Source organism: Rutidosis leptorrhynchoides, chromosome 1 (assembly GCF_046630445.1).
Source record: "Rutidosis leptorrhynchoides isolate AG116_Rl617_1_P2 chromosome 1, CSIRO_AGI_Rlap_v1, whole genome shotgun sequence".
Classification (NCBI taxonomy): domain Eukaryota; kingdom Viridiplantae; phylum Streptophyta; class Magnoliopsida; order Asterales; family Asteraceae; genus Rutidosis; species Rutidosis leptorrhynchoides.
In genome coordinates, this window is record NC_092333.1 from 13473684 (window position 1) to 13489629 (window position 15946).

Consider the following 15946-nt stretch of genomic DNA (forward strand, 5'->3'; position numbering starts at 1 on the left):
TTGTTTTGAAATTCGTTTGGACAGCACTCCATCGTAATATTTTATGTACATTATTATTTTTGTAATGCAAAAATAATAACACTAATATTAATAATAATAAGATTAATAATAATAATAATCTTAATATTAATAATAATAATAATAATAATTAAATAAATAAAGTAAATATTACAGAGTATTATGAAAAAATAATGAAAGAATCGAGCGAAAATTCTGAGCTTTATAGCCCCGGCCTGGAACCCACTGCTCCGCGATCGCGTAGTTTTTGGGCATTGGGGCTCCGCGATCGCGGAGCACCCTGTGACAGCTCACCAATTTTTGTCCAAACGCTTGTCGACATATTTATTTATTATTATATATATAATATATAATTTATTTTAATTAATTATATATTATATTTTATTCTCGTGCATAGTGAACTTGTAAATTTAGTTCCAATGACTTGTACGTTTACGTCCGGTTTAAGTCCCGGTTCCGGTTTTTCAAACGTGGTTTCGTACGCAAAGAAAACTAGCGTTTTACGTTTTGTAACTCGTACCTTTGTTAAAATATAAACTTAAATTACTAACAAACTATATTTCATGAATTGTAATTTATACAATTTAGTGTTTTGGTCATTTGCTTCAATAAATCGTCGTCTAAATATATATAATAATATATTTTTAATCAAAACGTTTTACGACCAAGTTATTATTATATTTAATCACTTTGTAAAATATATATATATATATATATATATATATATATAAATATATATATTCAGTACATTTAAACATGTTTTTAAATACACGTTGCAGGTTATTCAATCAAGGTCATTTTAATAATCAAGTTCTATTTTGTCGAACAAGGTTTTCATACGTTTGAAACAAATAAGTTTAACGTGAGACGTTATACATTTAACATCTCGTTAACGTTTTCAGTCAATATGTGTATATTTATATATATACATTTCCTTTTACTCATAATCGCTCATGAATCGTCGGTTACTAGTCAAATGTCATTTGAACATATAATAATAGTTCAAGGATTCAGAGTCTCAGCCTAACAGGCTTTGTTTATCGTCTCGAAAACATTAATCATTTACAGATTAAGTTTAAATTTAGTCGCAAATTTTCGGGTCATCACAAATTTAGGCGAGTTTCTCATGGAGCTATGTGGATTTATGTGGAAAACAACTCAAGAGTTCTAGTTGAAGGGATCGGGTCATGCAAGTTAGTCATGCGTGAAGGACGAACCTTAATCCTACATGATGTTTTATATGCTCCTCAAATTTGTCGAAATTTGATTTCTGTTTTGGTTTTGTTAAGACTTGGTTTTCATTTGTACTTTCGTGATAATGTTGTTGAATTGTCTTTGGGAACAAACTCTTATGGTTTTGGTTATGTCCTTAACGGTTTTATCGTGATGGATATTGATTATCTTAATAATAAACCATGTTTTTCCTTAGTTGCATCTTCTAATAAGTTTGATCATGATGTAAACAATTGGCATGCTAGACTTGGTCATATTGGCCAACAAAGAATGAATAGATTAGCTAGAGATGGTTTACTGGCTAATATTGATAAAGTGGAATTGTCCACTTGTGAGCATTGTCTGGCAGGAAAAACTGCGAGAAAACCATTTGGAAAAGGAACTCGTGCCGATTATCCATTGCAATTAATACATTCGGATATATGTGGTCCTATGAATGTTCGAGCAAGGCATGGAGCGTATTATTTCATCACATTCATTGATGATTATTCTCGATTCGGTAACGTCTACTTGATCTCTCACAAATCCGAAGCGTTGGATTGTTTTCAAAGTTATATGAATTTTGTTGAGAATCAATTAGAACGTAAGATTAAAGCATTAAGAACCGATCGAGGACGTGAATACCTATCTGATTCGTTCAAAGCTCTATGTGATGCTAAAGGTATTCAACATCAATTAACTACTCCTAGGACTCCGCAACAAAATGGTCTTGCAGAAAGGCGGAATAGAACGCTTCTTGAAATGGTTAGGTCAATGATGGCACAAGCAAATTTACCTATCACCTTTTGGGGTGATGCTTTGTTAACTGCCACATTTGTACTTAATCGTGTGCCTTCAAAATCAGTAACTTCCACACCATATGAATTATGGACAGGTCGCAAACCTGACTTGAATGTGTTAAGACCTTGGGGTTGTGCAGCATATACTTTGGATTCCTCAAACAAATATGGAAAATTAGGTCCAAGAGGAAAGAAATGTGTTTTCATTAAATACTCTGAACAATCAAAAGGTTATGTGTTTTTGGGTGAACACGAAAGTGGGAGCATAACTGAATTTGAATCTCGAGATGTTACATTCTTGGAAAATGAGTTTCCAAAACAAGGGGATCTTGATAAAGATTGGTCTTTATTTGAGACTACAGAATTACCTCATTCGAGTGGGAGAGATTTGAGGAGTGAAGATGAAGAATTTGTTTCTTTGGATATAACTCCTCAACCTATTGTGAATGAAGATAATTCTGATCCGAGTGGGAGCAATATAGCAAACCAAGAACATGTTTCAGAAGAATCTCAACCCGTTGCTACCGAGCATAATTCTGATCCAAGTGGGAGCAATTTGGTAAACCAAGAATCTGTTTCATTGGATAACCAACCACGACGAAGTAGTCGTCAAAGTAAACCTCCACTTCGGTATGAGATCGAAGATGGTTATACTTTTATGGTTCAACTAGAAGAGGATGAACCAAGAAATATAAATGAAGCTCTCACTTGTCCTGCAAAGGATAAATGGTTCAAAGCAATGGAAGAAGAGATGGAGTCAATGAGATCCAACCATGTTTGGGAATTGGTTGAGCTTCCAAAAGGAAGAAAAGCCATTGGGTGTAAGTGGATTCTTAAAATAAAGCGTAAAGCTGATGGTAGTATTGAAAGATACAAAGCTCGACTTGTGGCAAAAGGCTACAATCAACAGGAAGGGATTGACTATGAGGAAACGTTTTCACCTGTTGTAAGACTCACATCAATTCATTTGATTCTAGCAATAGTGGCAAGTATGAACCTTGAATTACATCAAATGGATGTAAAGACTGCTTTCCTCAATGGAAATTTAGATGAAGAAATCTATATGGAACAGCCGACGGGTTTCGTTAAAGAAGGCCACGAACATAAGGTTTGTAGATTGCTTAAATCAATATATGGCCTCAAGCAGTCATCAAGACAATGGTATATACATTTTCACAATGTGATCACGTCACATGGCTTCAATACGGTCAATGAAGATAATTGTGTTTATACCAAAAGGTCTAAAGGAAAATTAGTCATATTGTCATTATATGTTGATGATATATTGATTGCTGGAAATGAGAAGGATTATGTTTTCGAGGTTAAAAGATGGTTATCATCTAACTTTGAAATGAAGGATATGGGTGAAGCTGAATATATCCTTGGAGTTAAGATTTCAAGGGATCGCTCAAGGAAGTTGTTGGCTCTTTCGCAAGAGACTTATATCAACAAGATTCTTGAACGTTTTAACATGCATAAATGTAACCCCATAGACACTCCTATGGCTATTGGTGATACGTTGAGCATGAGCGGGTGTCCACAAACTCCACAAGAGAAACAGAAAATGAAAAATGTTCCTTATGCTAGTGCGGTTGGAAGTCTCATGTATGCTATGATGTGTACGAGACCGGATATCTGCTTTGCTGTTGGCATGGTAAGCCGATACCAATCCAATCCAGGTTTAACCCATTGGAAAGCCGTGAAAAGGATACTTAGGTATCTTAAGGGTATTAGTCATTACTCTTTGTGCTACGAAGGAAATGATCTGCAAATGAGAGGCTATACTGATGCTGATTGGGGAAGAGATATGGATGAAAGAAAATCCACCTCTGGCTTTGTTTTTATGTTAAACAAAGGTGCTATATCTTGGAGTAGCAAGAAAAAATCATGTATAGCATTGTCTATAATGGAAGCTGAATTTGTGGCATTTTCAGCTGCTGTACAAGAAGCTGTGTGGCTTAATCGATTTTTGAGTAGTTTGGGGGTTGTTGGCAATACCATTGATCGAGCATTGATATACTCTGATAATGAGGCTGCCATTGCATATTCAAAAGACCCCAAGTTCCATTGTAAAACAAAGCACATTGACATAAAGTACAATTATTCGAAGGACAAGATTGCAAGAAAGGAAGTAAGTATGGAGTACATATCTACACATGATATGGTAGCAGATCCTTTGACAAAACCCATACCTAGAGATGCATTTGTTAAGCATGTTAGGTCTCAAGGATTGCGTAGATTGTAATGAATGTACTATTTTAATAAATGTACTTACAAGTTTAAGTTTATATCCAATGCAATAAGTTTCTTTTTAAATCATTGTTTTATTGTTCGCTCTTTGTGTTGCGAATCTAGAAAAGTATGTCGGACAGATTTAAGATTAGCCCACTCACATGGGTAATCAATTCCATTTCATGTGACAAATGGAAAAGTGGTGTATATTAAGTATATTGTTTCAGTGACAATTGAGAGCTCAAGATTAAGATAATTAGACGCCACATTTGTAAGTGTACAAATATTATGTGAATTTTCATAATTCACCTTATCTGTCATGAGTATCCAGATGAGAGTTCTTCAGAGTTTTATGAGTAGATAAGTGAACTCGAGTTTTGAACATTGAGTATGTTTGAACTATCATCTGTGCAACATTGATTTGAAGACATACCTCCATTGTGAAGGAGAAATGTTGCAGCATGTGATTCATACCACATGTGATCAAAACGACCAAAAAGGGAAATAGAAGAAACGATCTCTACTTCTATGTTATGTGAGTCCCTTGAGGTATTAGTAACCTCAATTAATATCCGTATGACCTTTTCTTATCTCTTGAAGCTTAGTTTAATGTTTGCTATCTTAAGGCGTTGCTTAAGGGTTATGAGTGATTCAACCTGACTGGACGTTCTTAGAAAAGCAAGTTGAGCTAAGGACAATGGATTCTAAGAGAAGGGAAGATCATTTGAAGTTCACATTAACTTGTATTCACCGGTCGACCAATTATCTTTTTGTCTTAGTGACAAGTCTTAGTGATAAATGATAATTGTGAATACAAAAGGGTTTTATGAGTAAAACTGAGATCATGCGAGTTACTAATGTGATTAATGATCTAGGACATTGCATACTAAATCTACTCTTTCCAAGTTTATTGAGATGCTATATATTCCTAACAGATGTATAGCAATTGAGCTCTCAAAGTATGCCGGTCGCACAACCTAGTTCCCGGTATGAATGGTTTGCGTACTACACGGTATGTTTTTCAAGATATATGAGTATATCAAAATTCGTTTGTGTGCGAGTGGGAGATGTTGGAAATTATTTGTGGTACACCCACAAACTCATTGTGTTTGACCCACCATTAATGAGTTGTAAACTTATTTACTTTGGTAGTACACTAATGGTAATAAGTACCATTTACCCTTTGATAGTACACTTACAAAGGTAAGAAGTACAATGTACTTTTGGTAGTACATGGTAATAAGTACTTTCTTTGTATCTATAAATAGGGAGTTAAACTCTTCTTGTAAGATATACAAAAACACAAGAAACACACAACAAATCATTTAGAAAATCATACACTAGTAAGTAGTAAAATTGTGAGTATACTTGTTCAAGTGGAACATTGCAAACCGTTGAAGGAACTTAGGCCGTGAAACTTGAAAGCCTTCCTTTTAGTGATCGCTTTCCCGACTGGTGATCTAAACGTCGATCTTACTCGTTTCCGCTACTCGTATTCGGTATGTCTCAAATCCTAGTTTTATAACATTCTTCTTCTTCTTCTTCTTCTTCTTCTTATGAGCCTTCAATTCCGATTATTCATGCCACCATCGTTAAATCTGAAATCGTGATTAAATTAGCACCAAATAGGTACACATTCTTCTCATTCTACCCTAATTTAATCGTAGTTCAAAAATCCGAATTCCGGATCCGTCTTCACACCTTCCTATGAAGCTTCAATATGATTGTTCATCATTGTTGTTGTTGAAATCTACACAATTCTTTCTACGGTAATTTACCACGTCTTAATTTACTATTACGTTTTCACTTTTCGAATTTGTTTTTTAAATACACAACTTTATGTTCAATCGATTTACGTTTCCTATTACGTTTTCACTTTTCGAGTTTGCTTAGTTGCTTGATTATTTTTTACTTTATTTTATTTTGTTTATTTAATTTTTTAGTCATTAATTCAATTTGTAAACTTGCATTTCGTATATGACAGGGTTTGGCTTGAAAATTTAAGCATACGCTTCAACCTATTATTTATGTTTTCCTCTTCATCAAACATGTATAGTTATGTAAAGTGCTTGAATAGTTGAATACTTGAGTAGTTGATAGTTGATATTTGAATTTGATGATTGATAGTTGATAGTAGAAATACTTCATACTTGATTGGTGATACTTGATAGTCTACACTTGAAAAATAACATATAAATCACTCTGCTTGATATGCTGCAAACAGAATTGCCTATTTTTTGGTTAATAAAATACGAGTTATTTTGATAATTCAATACAGGTTTTTTAAATAAATTTGTTAAAAATTTATTCAAATATTTGAGGAATCATTTATTTTTATAGAAAATTCAATTTTATGCTGTAAATCAAAATAATTATGGAAGTTAACAACCACTTCCAAAGTTATAGTCAATCACATTATCACATTATCAATTTCAAAAATAACTTCCCTATTTTTTGTAACTGCATCTCTATCTCTATATCTCTAGACTCATATATATATGACTATCATCATCAAATACTCATATCTACTTTTACAAACTCTATCATATCTAGAACTAATTTGTACATATTATTTGGAACTACAATCAATCGGATTACATAATAACTATATGCATCAGTATGACTCAAGATTTTATATCAATGAAATATTCATATTTATAAAGTACTTATCACAATATAGAGTCAAACTTCTATACCTATACAATATAATAAACTGATACAAGTGTATAGTTTGTTTCAATTAAAAATGACAGTACTTTACAATTTTAAAAATTCAATAATAATCTATAAATTATCAGTTAATCGTTTGATATATATGTCTCTTACTACAACATTTGAAAATTAATTTAATTATATACAACAATTCTGTATTCGATAAATGTACAACTTATTATTGCTTCTACTTATACAAATATCAAATGTTACAGATTCAATTGCTCCAGTGCAAAACAAAATGCATCGACCGTCCTTCATCCACACATTTTCCCGTCAAGATGAAATATTAGCGGTATTGTTATTGTTTACTCTTTACAAGTATAATATACTTAATTTTTTTGTTGGTCAGCTGCTTATAATCTTGGCTATTAATACAAAAATTCTCTATTTTGTTACAGCCTCTGCCATTATCTTGGTTTCACGAATATTATCAGGAGACGTTACCTGCACATAACTTTTGGTTACACACTTTACAAGGCTATAAGTCAGAAGTCGCTTTCAGCATACACGATCTCACTTTCTTTCTAAGTGAAGGATTCAGAAAGATCATTACCGATCTTAATATTAAAGTGTCTGATATTCTCTGCATTACGGCATATGACAAAGGCAATTACGAGTTAGTTATTTATTCGAAAAGAACAATGGTTCCAAAGAACTGGTAAATATGACGAGTTAGTTATTTATTCTTGAATAAGTTGGATAACACGAACATCCTACGCATCGGAATCGGAAGCTAGTAAATATGACGACATAATTATTTTAAGTAAAATGTATAATTATTGAGAGAAATTTGTTGTTTTTTTGTGTAATAATGAAATGAATGTGTTAGTATTTATAATGTAAAAGAATATATATATATATATATATATATATATATATATATATATATATATATATATATATATATATATATATATATATATATATCAGTGTTGTAAATCTCCTTATTTCTCCCCGAGATCTCATTTTTAGAAGGCAACCGAGACGAGATGTCCGTCTCCCGAGATTATCCGGTCAACGGGGTCAGACTTGGTCAAAGCCACGATTTCTTGGATTTTTTTGATCATTTTCCGGATTTTCTCGTAAAATCTCATAATTTCTCAATTTTTCTCAGCCATTTCTCGAAATTTCTTGTAAAATCTCATAAAAATGTATATAAATATACATATATTTATTTATATATATAAATTTATACTAAAAAAAATAAAAAGTCAACTTCCGAGATCTCCCCGAGATTTTTCCGAGATGCCAAGATCTCCCCAAAAATGTCCAAACGAGATCTCCCCGAGATCCGAGTTCTCCAACCTTGATATATATATATATATATATATATATATATATATATATATATATATATATATATATATATATATATATATATAAAGTCCACGTGGCCCAATCAAACCGCGACAACACAAACTGACGATTTTTTTTCCGTTGCAGTCCCGACTAACCCCCCCTTGTGACGAAAACTGACTCTGTGTTAACGGCCGTCAGTTTTCGTCAAAAAATGCCAGCTAGGACTAACGATGAAAACTAACGAAGGGTTGGGGGTAGTCTACAAATGACAAATAAGTTCAACTAACCACACTCTTTCGATTGTCTTTTACTATACGGTGTTTAAATGTTTTCTGTTTGCCGCATTTCGTTGCGTGCCTATGTTTTTAAAGTTGATTTGAGTGTAGATTGTTATTGTTATCAACATAAAATTAAAATATACTGCATTTAAATTTAAGGTTGCTATTACAATAATAAATAATAAATAATAGATAAATGTAAGTTAAGTATGGACAAAAAAGTTACGGAGTATGTAAAATTCAGGGATATAAAGAAGTAAAAAGTAAGAAACCAATAACATATCACGGAATACAAAAAAAAAAAAAAAAAAAAGAATTAAATATCTAGGGTTTCAATTTGGAAGAAGAAACCGCCAAAAATTCAAAGACTCACACAACTATGGTGAAGATAACGGAGTATGATTCTCTACTTATTCTAGTATTCTATAATCGTACAGATTAAATAATTAAAAAAGTGATTGATGCGCATTGGATTGGGAGTCTAATCATGAATTAATTTGATTATTTTTCAGAATAGCTGATGAAAACCTAGCTGATGAAGATCTTCACAGCAGCACACCAGTCGAGTTAATAAGAGAAGATAGGAGGTACTGTACATAAAGCTGCTTATATAAAATTACTGTATTCAATGAGTATAAAGCTGCGAATATATAAATTATTTTGTTGATGGATCCGTGACATATACACACCGATATATGTGTATGTATTTATATATGTATGTATTTATATAATAATTACCGATATATGATATAAATTGACTGTACTGCTGTGTATATATGATATATGATATAATTTCTCTACTTATTCTAATATATATGTATGTATTTATATAATAATTTCTGATATATGATATAAATTGACTGTACTGCTGTGTATATATATATATATATATACATATATATGTAACATGAATACGCTTCCCATACTTTGATTGTGTCATCTAGATGTAAACTGAGGTAGCTTCTAATCATCATCCGATAACATGTCCATAGCACACTCCAGAAAATGTGCTCGATGTTCACTTTCTCATCATCCTCATCATTTAGATCCTTTTTTTTGCCAACTACATGATTTGCAAGATAGGAAAGTAAGGGTATAGTCCATATTATAAACACACATGCATATGCATATAGATCATAGAACTCAATGTTTAAGATACTGAGAGGATGTATTCACTATAAACAATTGTTAGAAAACTTTTGACACGTTAGGGATACATAATCTGAATCGGCCCTTTCATGTATGATTGGGTCAAAGCTACCATAACTACCATCGTGAACGTAATTGCAAACATATAAAAGCAAACAATGTGTACCTGCATAGCAAGAAATTCACATTCCCTTTTGCTGAAACTAAAAATTATAACCGGCTCGGGTCATACTGACGTTGAATAATCATCTTGACCATCTTTAACTCAGGGGTAACTACTGATAGGCAAAAGAATAACTCATGGTAACTACCTGTAGAGGTCACAGTTGTTCCCCGGTGTTGCAGATTGAAAGTGTCGGGCTTCATCCTTTAGACATAACCTTTTTCACTTAAACTGCCTGACATTGACTAGTTGCTGCGATTTTTGACAAACTGTTTCACTGGATGGTTAATTTTAGGCGCCCGACCCACTCATATTGCCACTACTAAGATATGTACCTCTTTGAAAGAATGAACGTCACTGCCCCATAGCCAAGCATCACAACCTGCATCTCGGATCCCCCATATATCGTTTCTACGATCATCACCTGCATGAACCGCACCCTCAGGTTCTACACCTAATAGCTTGCATTCATATTCATATAAAAGTCTAAAAAAAATCAAGTAAACAAATCACTTACTTCAGATGAAACATCCAAAGCATCAAACCAATGATCACATTTTAAAGCACGCAACAGAGGTGTTAAGCGTGTGTCAAAATTTGAGACAATTGCAAGTTTTAAACCAGCTTCTTTTAGAGCCTTGAACACGTTCTCGGCATTTGGATGACATAGATCCCATGCCTTCTGATACAAACATATCATTAGTATTCAATATTAATTGTATGGACCATTTGGTGAAGTATTGAAAACACAGAATTCTCATATTAGTGGACTAATAAATTATAAATTAAATTAATTAAATAATGTACTATATATGAGAATATTAACAACAAAGAGATTAAAATGGCACAAAAATTATACATGTACATTGATGAGAATCAGCTCGAAGGAACTCGTTGAAGATGTATTGCCAAAAGGCAAGCTTTTGCGTGCATATTGGAAATACAGAGCAAGTTAATACTAAAAATTACTTCTATATAATAACTATGATACTTTTCCTGAAGCAGAGCACATGGAAATACCAGAATTAGCAGAAATTATATAATAATATTAGTAAATTATATGATAACCTCGTTGATCTCATGGATGTTGAGTTAGTGAACCAAAGCAGAGCATATAACCACCTACTAACTCCCTATACCTGAAAAACACATGTACCCCACATTAGTACATTAGTATCTAAAAACTGGTGTATTAGGCCCTAAAAAATATTGAGTATGCTTCAGTAACAATACACATACCTGGTTGTTAAGCATCGTGACATTTTAAACGCCGATGGTGACCAATTCAATAAAACCCCAAAATGGTCAGTCGTTTTTTTAAATGCATTAAAACATCAACAAAGTGAGGATTCAAAGAACAGTAACTTAAATTATCGAAGAGTAACTGTCGTTTATGGTTATACTTGAAGAGACCATCTGTTTACAGAGTGGTCACATCATATTATACAGTTTTTCGAGTCATATCTACCACACACACACACACACACACACACACACTAGGTTACATATGTGCACATTGTTGCATGTGTAAGTGTTTGCATTTATGTGTACACTATTATATGTATGCATGTATGTAAATAAGCACAAGATTCAAAAATGTAACCACAGGAGGTGTATTCTTCATGTACATACCTGAAATATGGGGATACACAGACTTAGGCACGCGTACAGGCTGTGGTTACACAATTAGACAAACAATTAAAGATACACCACCTGACATGATCTCCTTTCGACAAAACAGTTTTTGCTAATCAATTTTTTTTTTTTACTCATTCAGGTCAGCAATTAGCAACTATTTCTGGGCATTGTTGACGTTGGTTCCTTTTTGGAAACCTGACCAGTCAGGATATCAACAGGATCCAGAATCACTCCAGATGCAGCCAAGAAGATATAGGTTGGTCAAAATTCAGTTGTTTTGTAATAAATATATATATTTCTTTTACTCAGCTATTATACCCCTAATAAATATATAAAAAATTCTTTTACAGACCCCAGCTTTTATACTATGTGTGGGTTGTTCCGAGCTTTATAACATCAAGGATACTTGATTACTCATCCAGCCCACGCATTATTCTGAGCTATGTGTGGGTTGTTCCAAACTTCATCATGTCAAGGCCAAGAAGATATAGGTTGGTCAAAATTCAATGTTTTGTTATAAATATATATATTTCTTTTACTCAGCTATTATACCCCTAATAAATATAAAAAATTTCTTTTACAGACCCCAGCTTTTATACTATGTGTGGGTTGTTCCGAACTTTATAACATCAAGGATACCTGATTACTCATCCAGCCGACGCATTATTCTGAACTATGTGTGGGTTGTTCCAAACTACATCATGTCAAGGCTACCTCATTACTCATCCAGACCACGCATTCTTAGATCAAGGAGACAACATCAGGTTCGAGCACTCATACCAGTAAGCCAAGACTCCCGTGTGATTATATCAACGCCAAGATTCAGGAGGATCAGAAACGACCATAGTGCTCCAGTAGTAACACGTGCAAACATGAGGAAAGAAGCTAGAAGAAATAAGAAAAGAAGAACTGCCTGTTACTTGTAAGTATAGCTGTAAAGTTTTAGGATTTATTTAAATTAAAAGTACCAGCATTAAAAATATACTAACATGGATTACTATCTCTGCAGCGATAAGTTTGGTGCACTCGCGTTAATTGCATCATTAATATCCATGTCACAAACTGTGCCGGGGCTCGTAGCTGACAAGAAACATGGTACAGAAAGGATAGTCACGTGTTGCGTTGCATCCGCATGTGTCTTTGGACTTGACTACCTTTCTCTGTACCTTACGTGGGAAAATGTACTGGCGTCGATGACACGTGAGAATGATTGGAAGGCGTGGCTAGCAATTTTAATCACCGGGGTTGTTATTGTATTCCTAAACTGTATGATCCTCTCCTTCTGGGTGACCCACAAATAAGATAGATCACGATCATTCTTATACATATAAACTTTTGCTGTAATGATTTGATTCGCCATGTTGATAATGATTTTTGATTCTCCTGTTTGGATATCCATTGAAATAAATAAAGATATAATAAATGCATATATTCTGTTATGGATAGCGGACCTTTTGTGATGCCTTTCAATCGTTGTTTTAGTCGTTTAATGTGTCCACGAGATGAACTCGCAAACGTGGTAGCGAGGGTGTCCCACATCTCCTTTTTCGTTGTGGTTAGAGATAACCAGTGGTACAACTTGTTGATCGAGGGTTCCGATTAGGGCACCCCGAATAGCAGCTGATCCTGACGGATCCAAGTGAGATACGCAGGATTTGGTTCGGATGAAGAGGTCGCTGGGAATGAACCATCAAGGTATTTCAAGAGTCCATATCCTGCAAGTGTTGCTTGAATTTTCAGTTTCCACGAATTGTAATTCGTAGAGGTAAGTTTGATGATATTATAGTGATTGTGACGATAATAATTGGGGATTTGGGATCAATATCCTTGGGAATGGTATGCGCGGACATAGTTGTGAATGCTATTTGGTCACCGTGTTCCTGCAGATACCATATAGAGAGAAGATGAATTAAATTGTTCAAGTTTATTACTAAATGTTACAAGTACAATTTATATACTCATGTTTACATCCGATACACACAGAAACATAGGAATAGATGAACCTAAACTTCCTATACAATAGAGTCGATATACAAGTTACAGCTATATACTCACTTTTGTGTTTATGTTTATCCTTATCAAAAACTAGGTCAACAACAAACGATTATGGATTCTTTAAAAAAAAAAAAAAAATTTGTTATTTTTACACACCTAACAACAATAAAGAACTAGGTCAACAACAAACCATTATGGATTCTTACAACAATTGTTACTTTTACAGACCCTAACAACAATAAAGAACTAGGTCAACAACAAACCGTTATGGATTCTTAAAAAAAATTGTTACTTTTACAAACCTAACAACAATTAAACAACAATACAGTTAAAAGATTGTACCTTTTCATAACCCAACCACACAGAACGAAAGATACAGAACGAAAGATGGTGTCTAGGGTTTTTTTAAGCCCCATAAATTCATTGAAGTAGAATAATGGTGATGAAATTAGGAGTTTTAAATGAATAGAAAAGATGATTAAACACAATAATTCAATTGCGTGTGAAAGATTGTGAATTTTCTTGATACTCCCTCTCGAAATCGACAAACACGCCCACGCATCCAGATCTTGAAAACGAATAAGAAAATACGAGTAACAATAAGAAAATAAGAATATAAGATTTAAAAAGATATTTTAGCCCTTGTTTTCTTTTTTCTTTCTACCCCAGCCCACCAGATTTCTCTATAGTCGTCCCCCCCCCTTTTTCTTTTTTTATATTACACCCCCAAAACATTTTATAACTAACCATCTTACTTATAGAGAGTGACGTGTTAGGCATGTGCATGATACGGTTCTGTCCCAAACTAATTCGGTTCGGTTCTGTCCCGAGTCCCAAATTAATGAAGAAAGCCGTACCGAGGACCGTACCAAATAATTTCGGTTCGGTTCGGTTCCATGATTTTCGGTTCGGTTCCCGGGAAAGAACTGTCCCACTTGAGTACACTCATCATTGACTGTTGGAATTGCAATTACAGTCAGTCTACTTTTCAAGAGAGGTAGCAAAAACGTCTATTTTCATTTGACATGCAAAATATATATCATCCTACATGTGTTATTATTTATTTTTTTTAAAAGCCAAACTATTATTATAAATAATATTAACAGAGTACACAATGAAGCACAACTTTATGGAGAAATAGAGAAGTGTATGCAATGATATCAAAATAAAGATACAAAAGACCAATGAAAACATCATCTTAATCTTAAAGTTTTACTCTTTCTATTTGATGGTTTAGTAAATACAACATGAAAAAAATACAATAAGAAGACACAATAGTAGAGACTATTTGTTAAATTTTAGATGGATAAAATGTAAATATTTCGGTCCGGTCCGTTTCCCGTTTTTTCGGGTTTGGTCCGTCCCGTACCGAGGACCGAAAAATATGAAATTTAAGGACCATGGACCGTACCGAAACTCCTCGGTCCGGTTCGGTTCCTGTGACGACCCGACAAAATCGTCATTTGACGGTGCCGTCAACTTAGGTCCCATTACGTGGTTACAAGTCTTTAGAATAACGTTTGACCAAAACATGTCGCATTCATTTCAAGTGTAAAGATGTTTTAAGATATACAAACGTAGTACAACGACTAGATACATTACAATGTTTAAGTACAATTGAAACCTATGCGACACAGTTTTAAAGTAAGCCAAAAGACGCCACGTAAGCATGTATACTCGACATCCAAGCAAGTATCAAAAAGCGTGCGGAAGCATGTATCACTTAGCGTTCAAGGACCTGAGAAACATATAGAAAACTGTCAACGAAAAACGTTGGTGAAATCATAGGTGTTTTTATAAACGTTGCACTTGAACCATGTAACGACCCGCACTTTTTCGATCATACTATACTTATAAGATTAATATTTACATAAATTAAACCTTGCCAACATGATAAGCAATCCAAATTGTCGAGACTTATATTTCCGAAAAGAGTTTTACACAACGTTTGACCGTCTAGTTTGACCGATGATATCACGAACTATACAATATATGATAATTATACGTTTGTGTATATATATGTATATATACATATTTAACATGATTAAAGAATGTTTTAATACCTCATTTTATATTAATAACAACAAGTTATATGTGTATTTTGAAACTACTAACTTAAGTTTTCAAAACGATAACAATACGTAACGTTATTTGACATATATACTTAAGACTTATAATGTTATACATATATTGTATAAGTAATGTATTTAATTACTTTTAAAGAACTTAAATACATAAAACCATATAAGTGTATTCACAAAAGATAGCTATATTTGAATCCTCATTTCATTTTTCACAAAATTTCTATACGTATACCTAGAGTATTTGTACTCGTATCATACCTAGCTCCTATACGTATTTACTAATAGTAAATACACATCAAAATCACCACCTAACCAGCCATTGTTCATGCCATGAGGGCTAGGTAATTGAACTTGGATACAAAT

General features: G+C 33.5%; 1 protein-coding gene across 1 annotated transcript; it reads right to left on the minus strand.

Annotated features, from left to right (window-relative positions):
• Window positions 1–7361: 7361 nt before the first annotated feature.
• LOC139841167 (uncharacterized) lies at window positions 7362–11128 on the minus strand. Its single transcript, XM_071831412.1, has 5 exons — window positions 11106–11128; window positions 10993–11005; window positions 10384–10548; window positions 10202–10327; window positions 7362–7421 (listed from the first exon to the last, which is right to left on the minus strand). Exons 1-5 carry the CDS (start codon window positions 11126–11128, stop codon window positions 7362–7364), a joined length of 387 nt encoding a protein of 128 aa, XP_071687513.1.
• Between the last annotated feature and the right edge of the window lie 4818 nt (window positions 11129–15946).

Coding starts and splice junctions, on each gene's coding strand:
- LOC139841167 (XM_071831412.1), bottom strand. CDS start 11,128: ATGTCACGATGCTTAACAACCAG. Junction 10,328..10,383: donor CTTTGGATGTTTCATCTGAA/GTAAGTGATTTG, acceptor TATGAATGCAAG/CTATTAGGTGTAGAACCTGA. Junction 7,422..10,201: donor ACGTTCATTCTTTCAAAGAG/GTACATATCTTA, acceptor AGTTATGTGCAG/GTAACGTCTCCTGATAATAT.